The sequence below is a fragment of the Otolemur garnettii genome, unplaced genomic scaffold (genome assembly GCF_000181295.1).
Source record: "Otolemur garnettii isolate 467f Iridium unplaced genomic scaffold, OtoGar3 scaffold00070, whole genome shotgun sequence".
NCBI classification, from domain to species: domain Eukaryota; kingdom Metazoa; phylum Chordata; class Mammalia; order Primates; family Galagidae; genus Otolemur; species Otolemur garnettii.
Genome location: NW_003852465.1, coordinates 8084363 through 8098435, shown reverse-complemented (window position 1 = coordinate 8098435; position 14073 = coordinate 8084363). Strand labels below are relative to the sequence as shown.

The following is a 14073-nucleotide window of genomic DNA, read 5'->3' as shown; positions in this document are numbered from 1 at the left end:
AGGCTATAGTGCTATAGAATTTTCAATCTAATTTCTTGCCCCAGCATTGCCCTCCTAAAAGTCCTTCCGCCTCTCTTAGCCCATTTTCTCCACTTGGTTTGTCTCCTGCTGAGTCCTGGGAACACCTGACCAGGCCACATCTCTGATCCCCAGCACTCATTTTTTGGGACCCTCCCCTCCTTTGGCTTCTATTCACCTGAACTTGCCACTGCTGACCCTCTTCCTCTGCCTGCAGGTGAAGCGGGAGTTAGCTGCAGTTCTGCTCTTTGAGCCCCACAGCAAAGCAGGGACCGTGTGTAAGTCAAGCAGGGTACTGCAAGCTGGGCACAGGGCCTGGACATAGGTAAAGGCCACAGAGGAAGGGTGGTAGGTTCCAGGAGGGCCATGTCTGAGTTGTGCTTCTCTCAGTGTTCAGCCAGGGGGACAAGGGCACCTCGTGGTACATTATCTGGAAGGGATCTGTCAACGTGGTGACCCACGGCAAGGTCAGCCCTCCCTTCCTCCTGCCCCAGTCCCCTGGGTGGTGCCAGCCCCAAGGCTGCCAACCCCCCATGGCTCCTGTCTGGGTTCCCTGCCCTGGGCCTGTTCTGGCAAGGGCTAGGGGTTGTGGTGGATGTGACTGAGGCCTGGCTGCAGGGGCTGGTGACCACACTGCATGAGGGAGATGACTTTGGGCAGCTGGCTCTGGTAAACGACGCACCCCGGGCTGCCACAATCATCCTGCGAGAAGACAACTGTCACTTTCTGCGCGTAGACAAGCAGGACTTCAACCGCATCATCAAGGTGCTGCCACTGGGCAGGGGACATGGCCCAGAGAAGTGCTATGGGGCGAGGAGCAGGAATGAGGGGGCCCTATAAGAGCAGGGAAGGCAGGAGATGGAGATGCTGGGATGTGATGGCTGGGAGGGGACTGTGGCCCTTGGTGTGTGAGGAGAGGGAGCCCATGGCACTCTGAAGGGGCTCAGCAATACCAGCAATCTCAGCTGGGTGTTGGAGACCAAGGGAGTGGTGGGCTTACAGGGGGCAGGGGGCTGGGCTTCTGGGGAGACAGTATGGGTGAAAGGGGGGCTACAACAGGAAGGGGAGTGGGAGGGAATCCTGCTGGGTAGTGGGAGAAGGACAGAGGGCCTCTGTGGGAGCCTCACGGGGTCAGAGCCACACGTATAGGAGATGGTTGAGTGGGGCCAGAGCCAGAGCCACAGTGCACTGAGCACCAGATGTGGTCCTTTCTCCAGGATGTGGAGGCAAAGACCATCCGGCTAGAAGAGCATGGCAAAGTGGTGCTGGTGCTGGAGAGAGCCTCGCAGGGCGCTGGCTCTTCACGTCCGCCAACCCCAGGCAGGAACCGGTAAGGTACCCAGCAAGCTCCCTCTCCAGTCGTTTCTCTTACATTTCCCAGGCTTTGCTCCTTCCCCTGGATCATATCCCTGCCCTCTGGGATTAGGGTGCAGCCATTTAGGGCAGCCTCTCCCCACCCTAAATGGGGATAGACCTGGCAAATCAAGAAAAATGATGCGATTGATAATCAATGTCTGCCTTCAAGTGGGAGTGGGGGCAGGGCCGTGAGTGCTATGGAGTGACCATTTTCACTAGGTATACGGTGATGTCTGGTACACCAGAGAAAATCCTAGAGCTTCTGCTGGAGGCCATGCGGCCAGATTCCAGTGCTCATGACCCAACAGGTAGGGGCAGGAGACACCCTGCCTGTGCTCTGACTCACAGGGTGGTCAGCGTAACCTGGGAGGGGGCCAGACATGCTGCATCTGCCCAAACTGGGTGCTGGATTGATGTTAGAGCCAGCTGGCAGGAAGTCCTCTTACCTGTGCTTGGGTGGGACTGGTGTCACAGGGGTTAGGCATTGCTGGTATCTTGCTCATGGTAGGATTTGGGGAAGGGCTCTCCAGCTGTCCCCTATACCTGTGCTTAGCAGACCTGGCCTCTGAAGCCTCCCCCTAACCCCCTTCTCCACAGAGACATTCCTCAGCGACTTCCTCCTGACCCACAGTGTCTTCATGCCCAGTGCCCAGCTCTGTGCTGCCCTCCTGCATCAATATCCTCCCAACCCCAGGGGGACCCTGTGCTAGGGGGAGGGTGGCATGTGGCATGTGGATGAATACAAACTTCATCTTGTGTGTGGCTGTACTGAGCCCTCCGAAGACCCAGCCTCATGCCAGGCCCAGCTAGTCCAGGGGCCCTGGGCCTCCTGTCCTTTTCCTGAGCTGTGGAGGAGTGGCCCCAGTTGGATACTATGGTTCCCTTGACTGGTGCCCACCTTCCACGCGGAGCCCACGGGTGGCAGTGAGCAGGAGCGCAGCACCTACATCTGCAACAAGAGACAGCAGATCCTGCAGCTGGTCAGCCAGTGGGTGGCCCTGTATGGCTCCATGCTCCACGCTGACCCCGTGGCCACCAGCTTCCTCCAGGTACCTGGGAGCGAGGTGGGGCTTGGCTGGGCTGGGCTGCCCAGGCTGGATACAGCCACAGCCAACTCTGTCAATCTTGTCTCTTTGTAGAAACTCTCAGACCTGGTGAGCAGGGATGTGCGGCTCAGCAACCTGCTGAGGGAGCAGTGGCCAGAGAGGCGGCGGCACCACAGGTCATGCCTTGACTCTACCTTATTGTCACACCCACTACTCGCAGCACCACAGGGGCCATGAACTCACGCCCTAGCACTGTTCTCCACCATGCCCTTGCTGGCTGCCCTCGTGCACATCCACCCATTCTCGAGCGTCCTGAAATCCTTCATTTGTTCACTTGCAGGTCCTGAACGCACCTAGTCCTCTCACTCCCTCCACTGGGCACACGTGCATTACCCAGTGCCCTCAGTGCCAGTTCCTGTGGGCCCTGCCCCATGCATTTTCTAGACTTTGCCTTGGCCTTTCCAGACATTCCCACGGGGGTGACTGAGGTCCAGGGGCGGTTGAAAGCTTATCTGAAACAGTACCTTGGTGGAGACAGTGGGTCAGTGCTGTCCTGGGGAAATCACAGACTCTGGCACTCAGACCCGTACCCCTTCTGGGCTCTGTCCCTGTGATACTTAGTGAGTCATGCCTGCTTCTGAGCCGCCAGAGCCTTCCCGCCCTGCCCCCACAAGGTTACCCTGCCTCCACAAGGTTATCCTGCCCCTTCAAGGTTGTCCTGCCCCAGGGCTGGCTGGCCTCACTCCCTTCTCTCTCTTGCTCCACAGGTTGGAAAATGGCTATGGGAATGCATCTCCTCAGATGAAGGTGTCTGCCCTGTGATGTCACCTCTGTCCAGCCCGAACTTCTTCCCTCTGTTCCTTCTGGGACTGTGGGTCCCTCCCTCAGCTCCCATTCGAAGGGTTCAGCATGGGTCAGAAGCTTCCCCTCCCACGAACTGCCCTCAGCTGTGATAGGTGTTATCAGGCCCTTGCTGCCTATGATGCTTGGGCCCTAGTCCCTACTGGGGAGACATAGGTTTAAGGTGGCACCCCTTATCCCCAACCCAAGGGACTTTTATTCCTTTTGGCAGTAATTCATGCCCATCATTAGAGCCTGGGAGATGAGGAACCACGGCTGGAGTTAGCCTCTGAGCCTAGGGGTTCCTGGTGGCCAGTACTGTGGGAGCCCAAAGGAAGGCGAGGCCCCTCCCCAGGGTCAGGGATGGCCTAGACCATTCCCAGCTGGGGCCCAGGGGGAGCAATAGGGTCATGAGAAGGTATGACTGGAGCTGAGATTTGGTTGAGAGATGGTGGGAGAAAGTGCTGGAAAGGTAGATTGGGTTGGTGGTGGGGAGAATTGCATTGGGAATAAAATCTAGGTCTCACCCAGCCCAAAGACTCTCCGTTCCTAGCTTCCTCTCTGTCTCATCTTTCTGTTTCCTGGACACTATCTCTGGCTCCTCTTGTATAGGCAAAGCTTGTTATTGCCTCAGGGCCTCTATACTTGTTCTTTACCCTAGACCAGTGATTTTCAACCAATGTGCCTTGGCATACTGGTGTGCTGTGAGAGGATCTTAGGTGTACCTTGACAATTTTTAAAGATCATTAATTAAATTATTTTTGGAAGAAGTTCAAAACACAGTGAGTACGTTCTTTTTTTTAATTTGCTTTTTTGATCAACAAAATTTAAACGTACCGCAGGAGCTTAACTACAGGTTCAAGTGTCCCGTGAGATAAAAGTTTGAAAAACACTGGCCTAGACGGTTCTTTCTCTGGCTCTTTGCCTGACTGGATCCTTCTCATTGTTTCAATCTCAGCCAAAATGCTGGCTTCCCAGAGAGGCCCCTGGGAAGCCTCTCCCCATCCAGGGCTCTGTTCCCTCCCCCCACCCCTCCCTCTAAGGTGTCCTGCATGATTTTCTTTGAAGAAAACATGGAGTTTTCTGTGTCTACTTGCTGTTGTTTGTTACATCCCACAGGAAGGCTGGTTTCACTCTCAGAGGCCTCTGCCTCTCCTTCCCCCATGCTCATGTGCTGCTTGGCATGTGGCTGACCCTCAGGAACTGGCATGCACTAGCCTTCGAGTGCCAGACACTGGGCTAGGGGCTGATGCTGCAGCAGTGGGCTGGGACAGCCAGCGTGGGGCTCATAGCCAGGGCAGAGCTTAAATGGACTCTAGGCAGGAAAGCCAGAGAGGGGAGGGAGTCCGGGAGGAGGGGGAGCAAGAGCAGGATCCCGGAGGAGGCTGGATTTGGGCAGGAGCAAAGTGTGCAGGGTGCCCTGGGCCAGAGAAAGGGCGCTGGTCTTTGTCCTAAGGACAGTGCAAACTGATGAAGGGGTCTGAGCCAAGGATCGGCCAGGTCTGATTCTTGTTTTGAATAAGCTGACTAAAGAGCCTGTGCTTTATCCCTCAGACAATGACCGCCATTGGAGCCCACTTAGGGAGCTTAATTGGGCTCTGGTCAGGCAAATTGAGCAGGAGGGTAAGAAGGCATCTGGGGGAGATGGGGAGAATAGTTGGGCCATTGTAATAGGTAAGGGTGAGGCCTCTGGGCAGGTAGAGCTGGACTTAGCCTGGGCTGGGAGGAGGAAGCTGAGACCTGTCTCAAAGCCTAATCCCCAAAGCAGGGTGACAAGATATGGGAGGGTACGGGAGCCCCAGGAGAATGGCAAGGGAAGGAGAGGTCTGGGAGGCAGGATGACAGGGGTATCCGGTGGGTATGTTGAGTTTGGGGTGATGGTTCACGATTTGGAGGGGCTGGGAGAGTAGTGAGACAGGGTCTTGGAAGAGAATTCAGCACCGGTGGTAGTTTGAGACTCACGGACATGCAGGCCCACGTGAGGCAGTGAGGAACTCTGATGAGGGCCCTGAGATTTGGACGTCTAGAGAGGAACCATGGGCCAAAGTCTGCACATGGAGGATCTGGGAGGAGGAATAGAGCACCAGAGTCAGAGAGGACAGTGCGGGGCGGGAGAAGAGCCTGTGTTGAGAGGCTGCCCTGCCAACAGAGGAGGGGTCAGTAGTTTGGGGCACTATGCCCTGCTGCCTGGTAGTGGAGGTAGGAACAGGAGGGATTCCAGCTCTGCCACTTAGCAGTTGTGTGGCCCTGGGCATGTTACTTAACCTCTGTGAATCTCATTATGTCATCCACAAAATGAGAATAATACTACTTTTGTCAAAGGGCTATTGGGAGTATTTAGATACTTAGAATAATGCAGCAAAGCAAACAGGAGCTGAAGGAGGGAACTGGGGCCGGTAGCTGAGGGGTTCTGTATTAGAGCCACTCTGGACCTGTCTGGAAGGGGGAGAACGGACAGGTGGAGAATCGCAGACTTGCCCCATACCGAGACCTGTTGGTCCTAGGTAATTCCACCAAGGTTAGGTGAAGGCAGAGCCCTCCTGTGGTGTGAGTGCTGTGGAGGGTGGGGTAGGCATGTTCTTGATGACAAGGGCCCTCACTGTCCCCTCCCTGCATGCTTTCCTCCAAGTCTCATGTTCTCTTTTCTCTTCTTCCCAGGCCCCGAATGTTCCTATTTGGCTCCCCAGCCAGGACGAGCCCCTCCCCAGCAGCAACTGTGCCATCAGAGCTGGGGACAAAGGTTGGTGGTCTGAGGCAGCCAGGCATAGCCTGATGTCTGCATCCTGCTGTCTCTGCTTCCCCTGTCCCACTGTTATCAACCTTGTCCTTGGTGTACCTGGACCGAGGAGGCAGAATACTCAGAATTTGTCCCAGGCTACTGGGCAGAACTAACTGCCTCCTGCACTCCTCTCTCTGGCTCAGAGCCTCTCTGCCTGTCTGAAGCTCAGCCTCTTGGGGCTCCCTCCCAGCCCTGCAGTACAGCAGCCCTGTCCTGGGGTGAGGAAACCGGGTAGTCCCTTCCCCAGCTCAGCCTGCTTTCCCTCTCCAGTCTCCTATGACATCTGCCGACCTGACCACTCGGTGCTGACTCTGCAGCTGCCTGTGACGGCCTCTGTGAGGGAGGTGATGGTAGCCTTGGCCCAGGAGGACAGCTGGACCAAGGGACAGGTGCTGGTGAAGATCAATTCTGCAGGCCGTGAGTTGTGTCTCTGGATGGACCACAAGGGAGGGTGTCCCTCTAAGATCCAGATCCCCCAAGTTAAGACGAGTATTATCACCATCTTTCTCATCCTCCTAATGTGAAGGATCATTAGTATTTGTGGGAAGTTCGTGACGTCTGTTCAAAGTGCTTTACATGTAGTGCAGAAGAACATAAACTGCATTTGATACCAACCCACTGGCTTGGGCAGAGTACTTGCTTCCTAGAGGAATTGTGAGGATTGAGTGAATTAATCTATTAAAGTATCTGGCTCACAGTGATACATACGTATTGGCAGCTACTACTATTATTATTATTCTTCTATGCTCATTTAATCCTAACTAATAACAATCTTATGAGCTACAGATACCTTTATCCTATCTTCAGACAAGGAAACTGAAACTCAAGGGCTTTAAGCCCAAGTTCGGACAGTAAGTGAGAGTGTAGCTGGCCTTGGGAGTTAGGTAGTCTTCATTCATTTAGTCATTTGGCAAACATTTTTTGAAGGTCAGCTATGGACTAGCAGTATGTTAGTGGCCAGTGCTACCATAGCAGGTGGCATAGATCAGCTTGGTGGTTAAGAGCATAGACAGTATATTCCAGACCTGTTAAGGAATCTTAGACCTACCACTTACTAGCTGTGTGATTCCTGGCAAGTTGCTTAACTGCTCTGAGCTTCCATTTCCTCATCTATCAAATGAGCCCTGTGATTGTCTCTACCACACAGAACTGTGGTGGCTATGAAATGATCTAAGGTGTCTAATGCACTCAGCACATGCCTGGCACGGTCAGGATTAAGATCTGCTTTTAGAGAACTTGGGACATTAAAAATCACTGTTCTCTGTGAATAGCACAGGCCTGACAGCCAGAGCCCAGGATAGACAGGAATTAGGAACATAAGAAAGCTGGCAAGGGGTGGAGATGAGAAAAGCAAAGCCTTCTCCCCTCAGAAAGTGGGGAGAGACGGTCACCTGTGTGCTCGGCTGTGGGAAATACTGCTCTCTGGTGGCCATCCTGTAAATAGCATGTGCCCAAAGCCCATGTTTATTGAGACCCTACTATGTTCCAGGAACCCTTTGGAGCACTTTGATCAATGCCCATGTCAGTAACCAATATTTTGTTACTACCTTCCCCACTATGTAAATATTTGTTTATTAATCATTCATATATTACTACACTAATACCATTATAAAGCCATACACAAAACAGAAATACGAAACAGAAAAAATTAAGTAGAAAAGCCAATTTTTTTCCTGGATACATGGATAGACTTATGTACCTTACTTTGGAGGCCACTGGTCAAGGGACTGGGGACTCAAAGATGACTAAATACACAGTCCCAGTCCACAAAGAGCTGATGAAAATCAACACCAAGACTTGTTTGTGTAAGGCATTTCCCAGTTTTCAAAGGGCTTTTTTTTTTTTTTTTTTTTTTATAAATCCTATACTTACAGCCACTGTTTGTATAAACTATTTCATTTGACTTGTAAAGTACTCAGGGCAAGTCTTACTGTTTCTGTTTTACAAAGGGAAAATGTAAGACTCAGAGAGGTTCAAACCCTGCCCCAGCTCTGCCTGTCTCACTAAGAATTCCTTTTCATCCCCCTTGAGTGTGCTGCCCCAGGCAGTGTGGCCATGTGGGCAGGTGCACTTGTGTTTAGAGCACCTGCCCAGGACTCCAACTGCACTACTGGGAGAAGGGACCTCCCAGCCTTCCAACCAGGGCCTCCACCCTCCAGCTGATCCTGGGCCTCCCTCCCTTCCCCTACCCAGCACTGCCTCTGTGCTCTTTGCAGATGTCACTGGCCTGCAGCCAGATGCCCGCGGTGTGGCCACATCCCTGGGGCTCAACGAGCGGCTCTTTGTTGTCAACCCACAGGAAGTGCATGTGCTGGTAGGGACCAGGCAGGGTGCCATAGCCCAGGGAGGAACTCTGTTTTGGGGGTGGCGGGGGTGGGTTCTGGGGGAGGATCACAGAAGTAGGAGGGATCTGGCTCTGGCTGTAGCTGGGTCTTTAGTAGAGATAGGAAGGACCCGGCCTCAGCTGATGGGGGATTCCAAAACTCATGGTAGCTCTGGTTGGGAGAGCCCAAGGAGAAAGAGGAGAACTGCTTAGGGGTTTCCCCAGGGAATAGGACCCCTACGGGAAGGAGTCCCAGCATTGGGAAACCCCTCACTCCCCGAAGTACAAAAGGCCCTCCACCCCCAGCCCCCACCTACCACCAGTACAGAGCCCTGCGCCTTTCCCTGGATTTCTCAGGCACCCCCAGCCCTCTCCTACTTGCAGACTCCACACCCCGAGCAGTTGGGGCCCTCTGTGGGTTCAGCTGAGGGGCTAGACCTGGTGAGCGCCAAGGACCTGGCGGGCCAGCTGACGGACCATGACTGGAACCTGTTTAACAGCATCCACCAGGTGTGGGAACAGAGTGGGGGCGGTGAGCAGGAGGCAGGGCGCCCAGCTGGGTGCACACTGACCGGCGCTAACCTTCTCCGTGGTCCCCACCCAGGTGGAGCTGATCCACTATGCGCTGGGCCCCCAACATCTGCGGGATGTCACCACCGCCAACTTGGAGCGCTTCATGCGCCGCTTCAACGAGCTGCAGTACTGGGTGGCTACGGAGCTGTGCCTCTGCCCGGTGCCTGGCCCACGGGCCCAGCTGCTCAGAAAGTTCATCAAGCTGGCGGCCCAGTGCGTCCTTGTCAGGGGTGGCAGGGGGCTCGGCTACTGTCCTCAGGTTGCTTTTTCTTAAACCCCCTCCCTTCTCAGCCTGTTACCAAATCTGCCACCCCCTCTTTCTTCCCATGCCCCCTAGAGACCCTGTACCCCTATCACATCCAGCATGTGTTCCTGCAGAGGTGGCGCTGGCCCTGTCCTCGGGCAGTTCTGCCTGCTGTCTAGGGGTACTCTGGGTGTGGCTGCTTCCCTGAGCATCTCTGGGTCTTCTGCTCACAGCCTCAAGGAGCAAAAGAATCTCAATTCCTTCTTTGCCGTTATGTTTGGCCTCAGCAACTCGGCCATCAGCCGCCTGGCCCACACCTGGGAGGTAGGTGAGATTCAGGCCCCTGTTCTTCCTGGGGGTCCTGGTGGAGGAGTGGGTCTCCCTGCCAGAGCAGTGGCAGCTCACATGCATCTCCTTCACAGCGGCTGCCCCACAAAGTCCGGAAGCTCTACTCTGCCCTTGAGAGGCTGCTGGTGAGTGCTGGACTTGGTCTGACCCTTTAGAAACCCTCACTCCGGCTCCCGGCAGCCTTTCTGCCTGCCCTTTATCACTTTCTGGATCTTTAACCCTGGTCCAGGACCTACCTTCCTCTAGCCTTGAAACTGGGGAGCTGGCTGAGGAACAGGATATTCAGCTTTAGGATGGAGTCACTAGTGCACTGTGCCCCTCAGCATGTATATATGTGGAGACCAGGCCAGAGCATGTGGGGTGTTGGGGCAGTGTCAGGGGGCTGGCTGCCCGAGGGCTCAGGAACCTGAGGACCTGGCACTGACAGCCCACGTGTGCCAGCCCACAGCCCCTTGGGAGTGCTGAGGCACTATGGGCTAGAATAGCACAAAAAGTGAGGGAGAGTTGGAGTTGGCTCCACCTCCAGGAATTTTTGAGGATTTTGAAGTATTCAGGACAGAACTAGGAGCATAGCACTGGGAGCTCTCGAGAAAACAAATTCACCTCATGGGGTCAAGGGGTTGAAAAGAATTAACCCTCCAGAAAGAGAGAGACAGATAGAGAGGAGCAGAGAGAAAGAGGGAGAGGGACAGACAGAGAAGGTCAGAGAGAGTGAGTGTCAGGGAGGGGGAAAGAGGGACAGAGAGAAAGATGGAGAAAGACACAGAGAGAGAGAGAAGGTCAGAGAGTGAGTGCTAGGGAGGGGAAAGAGAGAGACAAACAGAGGGACAGAGAGCGAAGGTCAGAGAAATTGAATGTCAGGGAGAAGGGAAAGACAGAGGCAGACAGGGAGGGACACAGAGAGAATGCGAGGGAGAGGTGGAGCAGAGAGAGACACAGAAAGAGAGAGAGAGGTTTCCATGAAACTTCGGGCCCTGACCGGTGGCCATGAATTTCCTTAGGGCTGGTGGGAGGTGGGGAACCCACATGCTCACAGATTAGCAGTGACAGCAGCTTCAGGGCGTGACCACCTGCAGCAGAGCCTGCCCAGCTGAGACCTGAGGCTGGGGAGGAGGGGGGCTCTGCACTGAGGGGATGGGCATGGGACTCTCCTTGGTTGGCTTAGGCCTGGAGTGGGCTATGGTATGCAGGACCCCCACACGTACACAGACACACAAATATTGTGACTTCTTTCCCAGGACCCTTCCTGGAACCACCGGGTGTACCGACTGGCCCTGGCCAAGCTTTCCCCTCCCGCCATCCCCTTCATGCCCCTCCTTCTCAAAGGTAATGGGTGGGTGCTGGCCTTTCCTCCTAACCACCATCTGTCAGAGTGGCTATGACTGTGACCTAGAAGTCCCCCGACTGGAGGAAGGGCATTCAGGACCTTCGAGATGAGGACACTGCTGCATGAGCTGAGGGGAAGGCAGTGTGGGCAGGGCCAGGACCGAGGTGCCCCCTATTCACTGCTTCTGGGTACAGAACAGGGAGGAGTTTGGGGACCTGCAAACAAGCCCCATCTCTTTGCAGACATGACCTTCATCCATGAGGGAAACCACACGATAGTGGAGAATCTTATCAACTTTGAGAAGATGGTGAGTTCAGGAGAAAGGGGGGAATGTGACTGTGGCCTGGGAAGGGGGCAGGGCTGGGAGAAAACTTACATCGTTGTCACTCTGTGGTCTCTGCGACCAGATGAAAGCTTATTGTTAAACTGCCCTGCCTCACTCCACTGCAGACTTGGGGGGCTCATTTCCATGGGGGCATGTCAGAGGGCAGCCTCAAACATCTCCCATGCAACAAGCGCCCCACACAGCCCTTGTCTCTCTAAGCACTTCCTGACTTATGTCCCCTGTCCTCCGCCTGGTCCCCACTGGGCCTCTGGATATGCTGGAAAAATCAGATGTGACCTCAACTCTTATAGCCCCCTAAAGGCCCCTGTTCAGAGGGGGCTTGGATTCCCAGTTGCCCCATAGGGCAGGACAGGGCTTTACCCCTCAGGCTAGATCTCATGTCCCTGTGTTGCCCACAGAGAATGATGGCCAGAGCCGTGAGGATGCTGCACCACTGCCGAGGCCACAGCAGCGGTGAGAGGGCCGGACCCCAGGGTGGGAGCTCCACTCGACCCCTGTGAGGTCCAGCGTGGCCCTGATTCCTGTCTTCCACCCCTCACCCCACCAGTGCCTCTCTCACCACTCAGAACCCGAGTTTCCCACTTCCATGAGGACAACCAGGTGGCGAGGATCTCCACATGTAAGTGTTGTAGGGAGGGCCTGGGGTGCCACTAATGGTTAGCTGTGGCTGGCATTCCTGGGCACTGGGCACTGGCCACATGCCCTGCATGGAGCTGGGCACTTCCATTTGTGATGTTGATAACTCATCACGACACCTCTATGGGGTGGGTGACAGTGTTTTCCCAACTTAAAGATGAGGAAACAGGCTGGTGCATTGAGGTCACTTGCTTGAGGCCATATGATGAATTAGTGATAGAGCCAAAAGCCAAACACTTTCACTCCAGACCTACATTTTTTTAACTGGACCTCCATTGCATGAGTGAGATTGATCATCCCCAGCTCATACCACACTGCGCCCACGGGCCCTTAGCTTTAATTGATATATGCTTCATTCTGATAGTACGATGAACATCTCTGGACCCAACCCAAGTGTGAGAACATTGACAATAACTTCTATCTCTCACTGTCCACTCAGCCCCCCACTCAAGGTTACCCCATCCTGAATTCTGAGTTATTCATTTTCTAGTTTTTAAAAATAGCCTCATCTCACACGTGCCCCTTTAAAATCCCCTCATATCTAATACGCAGATATATAGAGGGTGCAAAAAAAAGTCTACATAATTTAAGAAAGGAAAAAACCTAAAGTTGTAATACTCAATGTATACTAATAACAAAAGATGAATACAAGTCACATTGAGTACTTCTTATAATTGCAGAAGTCATATGTCACTTGAGTATTACAAATTTAATAGTTTTTTTTCCTTTCTTAAAATGTGTATATGTCTTTTTGGTACACTCTGCATCTATTCTGACAAAATAGTCTATAATTTAGTTGCCTTTGGGCTTAGTGGAAAGAGTGCCGTGCTGCATGGAGCCTGGGAACCCACTTTTTTCAGCCCTTTGCTCTGGGTCACGTGCTGCTCTGCCCCCCATCTGTGGGGTGGGAGGACAGCAGTCCTGGGCATTGGTGATGGTGGTGAGGGCAGGACAGCCATGTGCTTCTTGGAGGGGAAGTGATGGCTTCTAAAAGTGGTGTTGGTGCCTCCCTGACCACCCTCCCCTCCTCCCCGCCAGGCTCAGAGCAGTCCCTGAGCACCCGGAGTCCAGCCAGCACCTGGGCATATGTCCAGCAGCTGAAGGTCATCAACAATCAGCGGGAACTCTCCCGCCTCTCCCGGGAGCTGGAGCCATGAGGAAGGGGCTGGGACTGGAGCAGGCACTTCCCGCCAGGAAAGCCAGGGCACGCCGGCCAAGAGGCCCGCAGGCTGGCCGCAGCTGGGCAGGGCTCTCCGCGGAGTGGACTCGAGGCCCTGGAGTGGGCGACGTGGAGGCAGCTGTCCCCCGTGATGACTGGCAAGCTGGGGAGGACCTCAGCGTGGACCTATGCTGGCCTAAGGCTAAGGAACGGGGACAGAGAGGCCCTGGGAGTGGGTGGGAGAGCGGGGCGGCTGGGACTGTGCGTTCAACAGAGAGCTCTCCACACCAGCTTCTTTCCAGATTCCATGCTTCTGGTTCTGTTGTCCAGCCATGTGAGGCCCCTGTGGTTTGTTTGCACAGTGGGCAGACAGAGACTGCATGTGTGTGGCATGTGTGTGGCAAGGGCAAGGGCCTTGGACAGGGAGGGCTGCGGGGGCAGGGCGTCTTGTTTTTCTTTCCAGAGCCTGAGATAAACAGCTGGGTGTGGGCAGGGCTGCAGCAGGGGAGGGTGGTCCCTGAGGAACTTTATTGTTACCATCAGTTGACAAAGTACGTGTGTTCTGAGGCCAGCCACAGGGCATGTGACCGAGGAGCAACCTCACCCCACCACCACCACCAATGTGGTCTCTGCGACCAAGGAAGGCACCAAAGTGCCTGCAGCCCTGGCCTCAGGGCAGGCTGGAGCCTGGAGCCCTCAGGCCAGCCAGGGTTGGGTGGCCAGCTGCCCTCCACGGTGGTCTGATAAGACTGGTCCAGTCCACATGCAACTGGCATCATCCACCTTCTTCCTCCTGACCCCCATCCCTGACCCATGCCCTTGAGCACATCCTGGCCCTTTGGGTGGTGATCATGCTGACAGTAGGGTGGGGTGGGAGGGGGACAGGGTTGGGGGGAGTGTGGCTAGTGTTAGAGAAGATGCTGAGGCCAAACAGACTTCCAGGAAATTGGAATTTATCATCAGTGGTGCCAACGGTTCCAGCAAGCTCTGTTAGCATGAAGTCCTCTCTTCCCTGCCCTACGGCACATTCCCTAGGTCCCAGCTGCTGCCAGGACCCCTCCTGCTGAGCTGTGGGTGG

General features: G+C 54.6%; 1 protein-coding gene across 3 annotated transcripts in view; it reads left to right on the top strand.

Moving 5' to 3' along the window:
• RAPGEF3 (Rap guanine nucleotide exchange factor 3) overlaps window positions 1–13298 on the top strand; it is a 23528-nt gene extending 10230 nt beyond the window's left edge. For 2 of the 3 annotated variants that reach the window (XM_012807522.2, XM_023515381.1), the window contains 21 exons: window positions 236–296; window positions 409–485; window positions 637–783; window positions 1236–1348; window positions 1594–1682; window positions 1972–2050; window positions 2273–2423; window positions 2514–2596; window positions 3188–3227; window positions 5919–6000; window positions 6310–6456; window positions 8256–8353; window positions 8747–8872; window positions 8967–9148; window positions 9413–9503; window positions 9602–9652; window positions 10766–10853; window positions 11097–11161; window positions 11599–11653; window positions 11748–11819; window positions 12875–13298. In XM_012807522.2, the coding sequence (XP_012662976.2) occupies window positions 236–296; window positions 409–485; window positions 637–783; window positions 1236–1348; window positions 1594–1682; window positions 1972–2050; window positions 2273–2423; window positions 2514–2596; window positions 3188–3227; window positions 5919–6000; window positions 6310–6456; window positions 8256–8353; window positions 8747–8872; window positions 8967–9148; window positions 9413–9503; window positions 9602–9652; window positions 10766–10853; window positions 11097–11161; window positions 11599–11653; window positions 11748–11819; window positions 12875–12993 (2016 nt within the window). In that variant the 3' untranslated portion in view covers window positions 12994–13298. The remainder of the gene's footprint in view (window positions 1–235; window positions 297–408; window positions 486–636; window positions 784–1235; window positions 1349–1593; window positions 1683–1971; window positions 2051–2272; window positions 2424–2513; window positions 2597–3187; window positions 3228–5918; window positions 6001–6309; window positions 6457–8255; window positions 8354–8746; window positions 8873–8966; window positions 9149–9412; window positions 9504–9601; window positions 9653–10765; window positions 10854–11096; window positions 11162–11598; window positions 11654–11747; window positions 11820–12874) is intronic. The other variant, XM_023515380.1, reaches the window with a different exon arrangement.
• Window positions 13299–14073: the final 775 nt, after the last annotated feature.